At 44.5% G+C, this 13,094-nt stretch overlaps 1 protein-coding gene across 2 annotated transcripts; it reads left to right on the forward strand.

Moving 5' to 3' along the window:
* The first annotated feature begins 28 nt into the window (after positions 1–28).
* Positions 29–4,534, forward strand: BLOC1S2 (biogenesis of lysosomal organelles complex 1 subunit 2). Of its 2 annotated transcripts, none has more exons than XM_064513970.1 (5): positions 29–181; positions 952–1,068; positions 2,686–2,805; positions 3,271–3,375; positions 3,942–4,534. In XM_064513970.1, the coding sequence occupies exons 1-5, from the start codon at positions 121–123 to the stop codon at positions 3,971–3,973; spliced, it is 435 nt and encodes a 144-aa protein (XP_064370040.1). In that variant the 5' UTR covers positions 29–120; the 3' UTR covers positions 3,974–4,534. The 2 variants fall into 2 exon arrangements, with proteins under 2 accessions (XP_064370040.1, XP_025975630.1); XM_026119845.2 differs by lacking the exon at positions 29–181 and adding an exon at positions 360–739.
* The last annotated feature ends 8,560 nt before the right edge of the window (positions 4,535–13,094 follow it).

The following is a 13,094-nucleotide window of genomic DNA, read 5'->3' on the forward strand; positions in this document are numbered from 1 at the left end:
CGCCGGCCCTGCCCCCCGCTTCCGCCACCGCCCCGCCCGCGCGCATGCGCCGAGGGGCGTGGCGGCGACGTGCTGCGGAGCGAAGGCGGAAGCAGCGGCGGCGGGAGGGGGCCTGTCGCCATGGCGACCGCGGCGGCGGCGGCGGAGGGGCTGCCCGAGGCCGGCGCGCAGCCCGCCAAGCGTAAGGGCCGCGGGGGCTCCCCGCCCGCCGTCCGGCCGTCTCGCCGCCGGGTTTGCCCGCGGGGCGGGGCGGGGCGGGGGGGCTCCCGGCCGCGGCGCCGTGCGTCGGGCGGTGAGGGGCGGCGCGGGGCCCAGCAGCTGGGAGCTGGGCGCCGCCGCCCCCCGGGGAGCCTGGCCTCGCCCGCAGGGCGCCGCCGCCCCCGGCTTGCGCCCCGGCGCTGGCGCGTCCGGGAGCCGCCGAGGGCCGGGGGATCCTCGGTGTTCAAGCCGCAGGCGATGCCAGACTGTGCCCTCGGGCTAAAGGAGAGGGACTGGATTATTTCCGTGGAGAGCGGAGCAAGCGCGAGTTGTGGCGGAAGTGGGTTTGGAGAGGAGACGCAGGGGTTATCGGCTTGGAAGCAGTTCTCGTGCTTTAAGGCAGCGACTAGAAATGGGAAGACATGAAGAGCAGTGTGTGCGATGTTTAGAGGCAGTGCCACTCAAAAGTTTTCCCCAAGTTCTGCTTTCCTGTCATCTCAGCATAGGAGCGGGCTGATGTTTATGTATGCTGTCAGAGCAGGTACCTGTTTCTTAACTCCAAAATACTATTTTAAAATAATCTTGGTGGCACTTTAAGGAACCTGCCTGGGTTAGTTATCCCTTAATGTAAAGTAGACAATACGTGTGGAAACTAGATGTGGTCTATTTAAAAGAAATTGGGTTGTCTATGATGTATTTCGGTACCTGCTAACTTTCCCCTAACTCCATGATGTCTGTTTATATCCTGATTAGAGGAACCTGCTGTTGAAACAGCAGAGGAAGCTAAGGAACCAGCAGAAGCAGACATCAATGAACTTTGTAAAGACATGTTCAACAAAATGGCCACTTACTTAACAGGTGAACTGACAGGTAAGGCATTGCAATACTGACTTGCAAGTAACTTTTTTTTTTTTTTAAAGAAATCTGCTGTCTAGTTTGTCTAAATTATACCTATTTAGATAACATCTGTGAGGACTGGCAGTTCAAGCCTGGCAAGTTGCTGGACTACTAGCAACACTGAGATTAGTCATGTTAATGAACTCCCAGATTAGCACAAATATTTTTAAAAAGTTGTCAGGATGATACCAGCAACTTTAACAAGATATTTCTAGTCTGGCACAAGCTTGTGTGTGGGCAAAAACATAACCAATCTAGGCTAAGAAGGACTGGAAGAGAAGGACAACTGAGTGTGGCATTTGTGAAGCTCTTTTATTTCCGAGTGAGAGCAAGAGTCATACATACATGTTTCAGCATTCATGCCTTCAAATAAACTGCCATGCAGCATTAACTGGAGTAAAATAAATGGAACTTCATTTCAGGAGACTGGTTCTGCCTTAAAACATTACAGTCTGGGAGGTTTTAAGTTACTTGTGGGTTAAAACGATTAAAGTATAAATAGCAATATAGAACATAATTGATAACTGTCCTTTTTGTCCTAGGTGCTTCATATACTTAGGTTTTTCAAAAATCTGAAAGCCTGTCCAGTTGCTTTGATTATGTATCAGGAAATTGTACGATAATTTACATCAGAAAGGACCTCTGCAGATCATCTAGACTAACTCTCTGGGCAGAGCAGGGTCAGCTTCAAAGTTAGGTTGCTTAAGCATAAGCCTGTCTAGCTGAGGTTCTTTTTACCACTGCTGTTATCTCTAATGTGATTATCCTTCTATGCCGGTGTAAAGAAGATCAGTTATTCCTGTTTTACAGATAAGGAACTGTGGGATGTAGGAACTTAATGATCTAACTTCTAAATTTCATTGAACGGATATCTTGAGAATTTGGATCTAAGTGACTTGACTGAGGTAGGCAAGGAAGCCTGCGATGCTGGGAAATTGTTGGGATTGCCCAAGTCTTAGTCTGCCATTCTAATCCTTGGAGCATCTTTTCTTTTTATGTTTTGATGAATCAGAGGCTGGTCAGCAAAATGACCATTTAAAATTTCCTTTCTTCAGGAGTTTCTCATGGTATTTCTGGTGAATGTGTTAATCTCTTAGTGTTACAAACTCTAACCCTCACCTCTTCCCCTGCCACCCCTCCAAAAAAAAAAACAAAAAAAAAAACAGAAGAAAGAACTCATTGAATGTTTTCCGATTTTATTTAACTCTTTAGGCTTTGATTTCAAAAGCACTTCACAACACTACTGATTTGCATGGGCTTAAGGGTGTATGGTCAGATTAGCCATCTGGATTTGTACTATCAGTTTTGTAAACAGAAGCATCTGACGGTCAGAATAGTAGTAGATGTGTGGAATTAGTCATTTTTTTCTCTCGCTGAATATATTGCAAGTGCAGGTCATCAATCCAGCTGATTTTTCTACATTGCAAAATGTGATCTCTTTTTGCAGAGCATTCTGCTAATAACTGTATTACCAGCTAAGCTGTTAGTTACATTTGGATATTGCTTTGAAATCTCTAGTCCTGTTGAAGAGTATTCCCTCAACTCAAACTGTACCAGTTTTCAAACAAAATAAACTTTATTGTTTTCAAGCCACCAGTGAAGACTACAAACTCTTGGAAAACATGAACAAGTTGACTAGCTTGAAGTACCTGGAAATGAAAGATATTGCTATAAACATCAGTAGAAATCTGAAGGATTTAAATCAAAAATGTAAGTAAACCAAAAAAGGGAGGAGTATAATAAACTATACACTTATATAGTAAATAAAGCATCTAAGAATCCAATAGTTCGCACTGCATTAGTCTCTGATGGAAAGAAGGCTGCAAAATATACATGCTGTCACACAATGCTGATCTTGTGTATTTCTTTAAGGCTATAGACTACATAATTTCAGAAGTATAGCAGTGATTTCAGAACTGATTGAGATTGAGTAACGCTTTTTTGATTCCCACAGTATTTTATTATTGTTGAGTTTGAAACTATAGGTTAAACTTTTCATACTTCACTGAAATATGACTATCAGCATCGCCACTTGATTTTGGAGGCAGGGGAGGAAGGAGTTTTTAAAGTATTCTATCCAAAGAGTGTCCTGAGAAATTCTTGTGTTTCAAGTGTGAATTGTTTCCTTGAGTGAATTAGTAAGAACTGATAAATGTGATTTTTCTCCTTTTTAAGATGCTGCTCTTCAGCCATATCTGGAACAGATCAACCTAATCGAGGAGCAGGTTGCAGCTTTGGAGCAGGCAGCTTATAAATTGGATGCATATTCCAAAAAGCTTGGTAACTATTGCCCCCTACTGTTACTAGCTCTCAACGTAGCCCCTTGTGAGGGGATTTAACAAGCCAAAGTAAGTTTCTCTGAGCTTCTCTACAGTCTGAGCTGTAGAGTTGCCCATACAGCTTAGCATTGACCTGCTTTCGGGCAACTGAATACTAGAGGTGCATGTGAAGTGGCAGATGCTGGTGAAAGATTAGTGCATCGAGTTATATGGAGATGGACTTGTGCAGATATTCTTGAGCTACAGACTATTAATGAAGCGTGGTTTCTTTTTTGCAATGTGCAGTGATCCAAGTTTTCAAGACAGATGTTTAATGTTGCAAATAGAGGGATTCATGAAGTTCCACTGTGCACCCAAATCCCCTTGGCTTAATTTAGTACTAGTTGTCTGACCTAAGCACCTAATTCTTAAAAATCCCCCTGGACAACTAGATTCATCTAAATACTTTGGGGAAAAAATGGTCCCCTAAATTAACCTGAGTTTTAAGATGTATAGCACCCTCAGGATTCAAGCCTTTTACCCATCCAGTCCTAAAATCCTAAAATATTGTTATTTTTCTTTCTGCAGAAGCCAAGTACAAAAAACTGGAGAAACGATGAAATCTACAACAGAGACTTGACTTAATAATAATGTTGAAATTGGAAGTTGGGTTAAGAGACAGACTGATCTCTGTTTGTTTAAGTTACATAAGAGCAATTACATACATTGCCAAGGAGTTGATTGCAGCTGACATCAAGACTGGCAACTTTTTGTATCTAACCTTCTTGAGGCTGAATATCTGCCTCTTCTCAAATGTTTCTGTTGCCTCAGTTATTGCTCTGTAGTGAAAAAAAGTGAAACCTGTCCCAGACCCTTCTGTTGATACTGGGTGTCTGTGTGTTAGTCCTATGTCCCCCATAATATATTCTACTTAGGAAGAGCCCTCCATAACCTGTAAAGATGTTATTCCTTAGTAGCATGAGGACCCGAACCTCTTTCAAACCTCTCTTCTCCCCCCCGCTTTTTTTTTTTCCTTCATTGTGTCTTGCTTTGAGAAGATACCCTGGCCTTTGGAGTTGTGAGCATGATATTGAAAGTGCTTAAGTTTGGCATCCATCTTTGTCTGTTTGAAGTAGAGAGACTAGTTATGATAAATTTATAATAAAACTAAACTTACTTCATTTGTCTCTCTTGTATCTCACACTCCTGTTGGAAAGATTATGCAAGTTGTCTTTTTTTTTCGGAGGGTGTGAAAACAAAGACCAACTCCTTTCAGCTGCTGGAGATGATAGAAGAGAACGTGCTTTAAACTCTGCATCAAGTATTCCTGTACTCACATGCTTTGACTGTCTGGACCTCACGTGAAATTGCAAGAATATTGCTTAACCACATGGTTGGCTGATTTAGCAGATACTTCCTCTAACTCCCCAAAGAATCATCTATGTTACAGTTTAATCATAGTAGTTTTTGAAGGTGCATGCCCGGTAACAAAAGCTGCTTCTCTACCACGTCAACAGCTTTCCAGATTGCTGGTTCAGCAGAGCCCGATTTGCTGAACAGCTGCTCCTACTCCAGGTTCTTTTTTTCTCCTATATATTGATCTGGACCAGTTCAAGTTGGCTTTTGAGTGAGCTGCACTAGGGGACAGTACAAGTGCTGATGTAAGAATTAAGAAATTCAAACTTCCTGCTGGCTAGTCAGAAGAATGGTTAGTCAAGTGCTGATATGGTGAAGATTATAAAGCTGTCAGTCAGTGTATATCAGCTTTAAATAGTCCAGATTCACACTTGTCTCTTCCCTGGTACTATTTAAGAGTAGTGAAGTGAGGAACCATTGAAGGCCTTCAGTATGGCTTTCAAAATCTTGGATTTTAAGATGGGAAAGACTATTCTAGATGGCCATGATGTAGGATTTAAGGAATAGAGTTGAGTTAGAAGAAATGAATGGAATTTTGGAATAAGCATCTTTAAAGCACAGTGTTAAGCCTCCTAGAGGTGACCAGACATTTGCATCTGTATTGCTGTTCTCCGTTATTAGCTCACTGATAAATGTTCTACTTTTGAAAGCAGATTGGATGTTTTAGTATTGTTACCAAAGCAACATCCTCTGACCCAACAGCAGCAAGTACCAACAGATGGGTTACCAGTTCTGTGTTGGAGGAAATTGTACCATGAAGAATGGCAGCCAGTCTTACGAGCTGACAAATCGTCATCGTCTCAGGATCAATGGTGTGTTCTCAGTTCTTCTGGACCACAGGATCTAACCAACCAGATCTAAAAATCTTCGTGCCCAGAGATTGGCATTTGAATGACAGCCTGGAGAGTGGTCTGCTTGGTGGTCTCTGATGCTGGGAAGTGTAGCACAACAAGAGCAGCAAGACAAGATGGTAGATAATCTACAAGTCCTGTTGCACCAGCATACCATGAACCTGTATGTCATATTAGGTCTGGACAGGATTTGGCCACACTTGCCAGTGTTTTTCGTAGTACCAGCTTTCTCTTTTGCCACTTGAGGAGAATCACAGGTGTGCGGATGATGATGTAAAAGCTGTCTTGAGGGTGCTGCTCAGAACTCGTCTGTCCTCTGGAGGAACAAGGATTTTCCTTACAGCACTGAGCACTCTAGGGTGGCCTGGAGCTTAGTCCCTGATCCACTGTAAGTCCTCCACTCCCAGAGTGCTCTAGTCATGTTCACCACTATGTTTCAGTGCTGGGTTGTTTTTTGTCTTAGTTGCCCTTCTTCATGCCCCTGCTTTGCTTCACTGTGGGATTGGACAACATAAAGTTAGGCACTTAGCAGCTCCAGGTGCATACAAGGTAATACTTAGAGAACACTGTCACTTGTTCACCAAGTACCTGAAAGTACTGTCTCAGGTGATGAACCATTTGGCTCCTAGTCTGCACATCCTTATCTGCCCTCTCTTGCACTCTCTTGTCTCTTACTATCTGTAAGAGCAGAAGAGTCCCTGATCCATATCAGGTTGGAAATGAACTGGAAGGCAGTTTGGTCCTGGATATGTGGAAATTGGAATCTAGGGCTGAATGCTTACTGGTGCAGGTTGTTCTAGGCTTGAAACAAGACCACTGCTCTTCCAACCTAGTGCTCTCTTTAGCTCCCAGCTTTTTCTGAAAAGGTGGTACTGTAGGCAAGAAATGAGTGCTGTCACACAAAAGAATTGTTCTCCACCACAGAGATACAGCCAGCCCTCCCCTCGCTGGCTAGGTGCAGAGGCCAAGATGGAGGAGTGGCACAGACACATCCCAGGAGATTGCAGTGGAGAACTGGCCATCTGCTGTCTAAAGCATTGTGATCGTCTCTATGTGATAAGGATAATATCAAGCTGTGAGTGCAAGTGACTTGTTCTATAGCAAGCTATTGTTCTATTGGCAGCAAGCCCAATAAATTCTGATCTCAGCCAAGAAACTGCAAATTCAAGTATTGAACACAGAATGGGATATGGCCCAAAGAGGCTCCACGCTCCAGGGGCAGCGTGCTGCTGTGTGTGGCACTCCCTTGTCAGACACACACCAGGTACTCACTCAGACTCTCAATGGGAGGCAGACTCCACAGATTCAAGCTGGGTGCAGAACTGGATGCATCCTTCCTATGTCTTTAAGATATGTCCCAGTCACTATTCCATTTTCCTTAGCATACACTGTCCACATTCCAGTCGGGATGCCTAAACTCATCTGAGTTGCATCAGTAAGAAGGCTTCGCTCTGTCACCGGGATCATAACAGTAGCCTTGCTGTGCAAATTCCTGCAGTGGCCAAGCAGAACAGCACAGCCTTTCTCTCCGTTTTGTGTTTACATCCTCCAGTGATTTCCACTGGGGCTACTTGAGATGTAGTAGAACCTTTTCATCTCAAGACTGTGGGGCGGCACATGATGGTGAAGATGTTTTGGGACTGCTAGTCTTTCTTAACAGAAAGTAGGAGACAGGCATATGTGTCTCACCCTTAAGCACAGCTCAGTCATGTACCAAGCTCATTCCATGGCAGCAAGACTTTCCTTCCATGATGTGTGCCTCGAGCATCATATGTTGCCAGTACAGCTTTGGACATTACAGCAGCCCAGGCTGCTGTAGTTTTCCCGAAGTGGGAGTTAGATGCCAGGATTGCCAGAGTGTTTGGGGATGAGGGACTACACCCAAGGATGGGCTAGTGCTAGCTAAGTAAGAACACATTCTCAGGGACCTGAAGGCTAGAGGTTCCCCTCTGTTCTGCAGAGTCTTGGATATTTGTGGTGAAGCAGATTGTGACTGTACAAAACATTTCTCTGGAGTATACACATCCTGGCTGTTCGTGCTAATCAGCGCCTCTTAGGTCCCTGCAGGCCCATCTGAAAGCAGAGGATGCTGCCAGTGTCACAACTAAAATCAGAATGGGGCACTCCAAGAGAGCATCTGAACAGCTGGTGTTAACAGGTATTGCCCTTAACCCCTCAAGGTCACGGGATCAAGGGGACAGAGTGACTGTGGACAGGTAAATACAGTCACATGCAAGTAATAATATTTTGTTTTGTTCCCTCTGCACTTGCCTCAACTGGCAAGTGCTCAGTCTGCACGGAGCTTCCTGGCCTGCCCCATGCCATCTCTTCAGAGTCAGAGGCCCAGTCTCTGTCTTGTATCTTTATAGCAAGACTCAAGAACGTACTTGAACAGGCTCCAGTGGCACTTCTGTTTGGACCCACTTTGTAGAGCTGTTCATTGGCTTAGCCATGCCTTGTTTTACTGGCAGATCTATTGGGCAGTTGCTTTGCTGAAGAGATCCATTCACCACATTGCAGCCCAGCAGGCTGGCGGAAGGTCTGGGAATCAGTGTGATCCAGCCATAGAAAATTTCAAAGAAAAATAATATGGCATTTCTCTGCTCCTTGTGTTTTCCTGACAGGGTTGCAAGATGGCCGCAGGAGAGTGATGTATCAGAAGAGAAAATTCCAACAATATAAAGCAGTATAGGGAAAGTAAGGACCAAATCTTGTTCCTGTTGAAACAATGTCTTCTCTACTTATAGAATACCTTGGTATTTCAAAACTACAAAGATGAATACCTCCAGGAACTCTGGAGGTGAAAATCCATGTCCAGCTTTGCATTGCCAGCAAGCACCTAGTGTTTTCAGGTAAGAGAACTCAGAAATAAGAAATTTCTTCACAAGCTCTTGAGTATCCCACCTCCAGGAAGTAGAGGTTGCAAGAGGAGTTTGTCCCACAAGTGACCCTTTGTTGAGAGGCAATTTTAGAGATTGGCTGCCTGGCTGGCTTGATGACTGTGTGACAGTGGCATCCTAATTAGGGCAAGAGCTGGCAGTTGTGTTCTCAGTTCTGGCTCTAAGTAGTCACTCCCCTCTCCGATTGAGGGCATAATAGTGTGTGACTAATGAAATTGAAACCACAGCAAGGACAGCAGGTCCCTGAAGAGCAGCACGACAGAAGAGGTGTGGCCGGGTGTGCGTGAACAGCTTAGTGCTGGGGAAATGCATAGTCCAAAAGCCAAGGCACATCTCAGTTGCCTGCTCAAACATTTCACCTGGAGATTGCATGAGCTATTCCAGTGCAGGCCCGGTGGGAGATTAAATCACCATCTCTTCTCTTCTGTGGCACTTCCTGGCCAAAAAAAGATAGTAACAAAGCAATGCAAGTGCTTGAAGGGAAGAACACAAAAGAGCACAGAGGAAGGGGAGGGCTGACAGGAGAGAGTCAGGGGGCAAAGTATGTCATCAAAGTGGTCTGTCGAAGCACAATGCAAGAAGTCAGAGGGAGGTGAAGCAGGACTTGAGGACTCAGACTATAACTGCAAACCAGGGGCTGAAAGTCAGCCTAGCAAATGCAGCTCTTTAAGCAGAAATGGAAAAGTTCAGTCCCAGAGCAGGATTTTCTCCCCAGCATCCTTGAGGCAGTTCTTCCCAGCTGTTCCAGTGGGTTCCTCTGAAATCAGGTTAACCTTTAGAATAGTATTTTATGGAAACGTCCTGGTCTTCTGAATGGGGTCTTAAATCATTAGTAGCAACTGCAACATGTTCAGCATCGGAAAAATAACTCGTCTAGAATAGAGTGTACTGTTTCATCTGGAGCTCTGGGTTGAATAGAAATGTTGAAAGATATCCAGTGGAATGCTAATCACAAGTGTATAGTGGCCTGAAGATGAATACTGTGTTGTAGTTGCAGTTTTCCATCATAGGGCAAACATCTAAGCTGTGCTTAGTGGCAGTAGTAGACAGAAAATTAGCATGTGATGAAAATATGTCCAGGTTTGTTAATGCAAAGTTTGTTAATGATTAATGTTTCTCCCTGGTTTCTGATATTACAGTAAAACAAGACTGAACCTTAACACAGGTCACAAAGAATTAAAAATTAAAGCAATTCATTGAAGTTTGTTGGCAGCCAGTGATTTTGTCTGATTGGTATGTTTAACCCAGGCGAACCAAGAGCAGCTATTGGTTACCATAGCACTGGTTTTTGCGCCATAGGCTACCTAAGGTGAGGCTTCCAGGATGCAGTTTCAAACCTCCTCCAATTCCACATCCCTGTTCCACATTGTGATGGAGCTTCTTGGAGCCACAACTGTGTTCTTGCTGGTTTGTGTTGGCTGCCTTCTTGTCTTCTCAGAATGGAGGAAGATGTCTGGAACAGTGAAGCTGCCTCATGGCCATTTGCTTTGCCCATCATAGGTAACATGGTGCAGCTGAAGGATTGATACTGCCTGAGGCTGCGGAAGAGATAGTGTGTTTCTCTGCAGTACTTGATGGATCCAGCAGGAAACATTAAGAAACACTAGAGATAAGATAGTCAAAGTATGTACCGTTTTTTTCCAGATGATGGCAGAAATTTTTCACCAGTCAGAGCAAAAGACTTGGTTGAACATTTGTGAACAAACTCAAACAAACTTTGTGAACAAACTTTAACCCAAAACACACTTCATCTGAACAACAACCAAGCCAATGAAATGGCATCTGTTCATCAGGGATTTCCAATAAATAGCAGATTGCTATGACTTTGCTCAGCCCCCAGAAGGGCAAGGAAGTTCAGCTCATAGGCTCCCAACATGTGACCTGCACTGGGACTCCACCAACAGTAAATCATTATGCAGCTGCTGTTACTCATAACCTTGGAGCAGAGCCAAGTGTCTTAGCTCTAGACTGTGTTCAGCATCAAAGAAAAGCAGGCCCTTCCCCAAGCCAGGCAGAAGAAAGTCAGGAAGTGGGAAAGTAAGTCCCAAGGTGAAGAGAGACACAAAGGTGGAGGCTGCCAGATTGCAGAGGAGATGGCTGAGCATCGTAGGGCTGCGGAGGTTTCTGCTCCCAGCTGCCTGCCCCACCTTGGCTGCACAGGCAGCATAGCAGATTGCTATGACCTTGCTCAGCCCCCAGAAGGGCAAGGAAGTTCAGCTCATAGGCTCCCAACGTGTGACCTGCACTGGGACTCAAATGTCTGTGGGAGAATATGCTATTGGCTATTTGTCTCATCAGCCTAGTCTTCCAGTACAAGTTCACACAGACAGATTTACATATTTTCTTACCATCGGGGAGGCTTCCGTTTCTGGATGGAGAATATTTTAGAGACCTACATTTAGCCTTTTAACTTCATGTTTACAGGTATTCATGTCTGTCAGTAAGGCTTCTCCAATCAAGCCAAAATACATCAAATGAGGTAAAAGCATTCATCACATTTCCTGACTCTATAGAGTAACTGAGGAAATGTAAAGTAACTTGAGAAAGGAGGAGTGAGCCAGAAAATGGAAGGAAATGAGGAAACGGTATTTACTACCCTACAAGTCAAGGAGCAGTGCACAGAGCACAGGACAGGGTGGAGGGCACTGCCGGTGAGGGGTGCTTCTCTGAAGGAGGGGGTAGTGGCAAGCTGCTAAGTATGCAGTGGGGCTGCGAGTACAAGCATTCAAATTATCCTGAAGAGTCAATATAGCCCCAGCGGCTTTTATGCAGTATTGAGTATCACCTGTGCACACTGCTGTCAGGTGCTTTGAGGATATGGCTAGAGTGCTCTCTTGGCTAGTTGCCACTGACGGTTGTGATCCTGGCCATATGTTCGCAGCATCCCTCTTTTTGGGCCCTGGTGTGCATCTGAGCCTGAGGTGAGTCAGTGAGCAGCTGATTAGGCAAAGAACTTGTCACACTTTTAAAAATTCTTGGTGGGGTTAGTTGTGTGCCAGTTTACTCCCTGAGCTGTGCAGGTATCTGGACAAAGGCAGCAGCTGGAGGACCAAAAGCTGGCCATGGGATTGCCCTACTACTAGGACCGGAATACTCCACTCTTGGGTAGCCACTAGAGCAACTCTGCTGTACCACAAAACCATACCCAGATGGGAGTGGCCCTGATCTCTTCCCTGGCAATAGGTATTTGCCACTTTCATTGTGTAGGATCTGGTGAGGATGCTTGCTGAGCTGGTGTAATATTGATCTTGTGTCAGTGAGACTGTGAATCTTACTAGTGTACTGTGAAGCTGTGCACGAACTTCAGGCTGGCTCAAGTATGATCTGTTCTATAGCAGCCATTGTTAGAGCATAAAGCTGGCATAAATGGACTGGGATGTACTATGGCTAATTGGATAAAAAAGTGATTGAATGGGACTGAGGATCTGAGATGGAGTTATTTCTCTTCCTTGCAGTTGCAGAACCCATTCCTGCTCTACCTCTTGTCACGTGCTCTTTCCTTTTCCAGGTATTACCTTCAGCAATGCGGAGTGGTGGAAGCAGCTACGTTGATTTGCCCTCACAACCTTACGAAATTTTGAGATGAGCAAGAGCATTGAGGATCAGATCCAGGAGGAAGATCATTTTCCGGTGGAGAAGTTAAGGAACATACGGTAGGGGGACCCTGAAAGTGGGCATGAAGTGAGACCATGTGTGGAGATTGCTGTCCTCCTAGATAGTGACTTAGACGATTCCACACCAAAGCAATTGTCTTCATGTCCAGCAAGATGATGGAAAAGCAGGAAGGGAAGGTTTTAGATGTGAACTTAGTGCTTTCTTCTTTTTTAATTGGTGAGGAGACTTATGGCAGTAAACTAGATGGCATTTTCATGTATCTTTCATTCATATTACAGTGCCTTTGTAATGCTGTGCTACCAACTCGTGGTATGTCAAGCATATTTGTGATTTGAGAGAAAAGAGGTTTTGGGTGCTTTCCATGAACAATTAATGCCATTGTGGTAATGTTATTGTTGCTGTCTTTTTCCACATAGCACAGGTTCAGCTGCCTGTCTTCACTGTTAATTGTATGTTGAATGTGATCTAGTCAAGAAATGCCAGTCATGTAAATGAGTTGGCAACTCATTGCCACTAATTTGTTGGCAACTCATGTAAGCTCTTTTTATCTCATTGTAGAATTGCTTTAGTGATCTTTACCCACTTTATAAAGGTATGGGAAGATGCAAGCTGCCATTCCTCTAGTAAATGGCACTGTGGGGGTCCCAGTATTGTTTCAGTAGAATTGGTGTATCCAGTGCAATTAGTTGTCCTGTTTTGTCACAATGGCCAACTCTGTAACTGCGGTCTGGGTTCTAATAGGTCGTATAGGGTCAGTCCAGCCTCACATTGTCACCAGGAAGGAAATTCTTTTAGATCATAGACCAGCTCAGTCTTCAAGCCAGAATACATTTCATATAAATGAATGAAATAAAATAGTCGTGTATGTACAAGTCTGGGGAAACATTTGGGCATCCAGGCTGTGTGGAGGCAGGTTATCCACCAAAACCCTTCTGTCTAGACTCTCAGAAAAGCAACAG

The sequence above is a fragment of the Dromaius novaehollandiae genome, chromosome 6, assembly GCF_036370855.1.
Source record: "Dromaius novaehollandiae isolate bDroNov1 chromosome 6, bDroNov1.hap1, whole genome shotgun sequence".
NCBI classification, from domain to species: Eukaryota; Metazoa; Chordata; class Aves; order Casuariiformes; family Dromaiidae; genus Dromaius; species Dromaius novaehollandiae.

Bases quoted from the DNA above. Each gene is read 5' to 3' on its own strand.
- BLOC1S2 (XM_026119845.2), top strand. From the start codon at position 640: ATGTTTAGAGGCAGTGCCACTCAAAAGTTTTCCCCAAGTTCTGCTTTC. The intron at 740-951 runs GTACCTGTTTCT...TATCCTGATTAG, and splicing joins TATGTATGCTGTCAGAGCAG to AGGAACCTGCTGTTGAAACA. The intron at 3,376-3,941 runs GTAACTATTGCC...TTCTTTCTGCAG, and splicing joins TGCATATTCCAAAAAGCTTG to AAGCCAAGTACAAAAAACTG.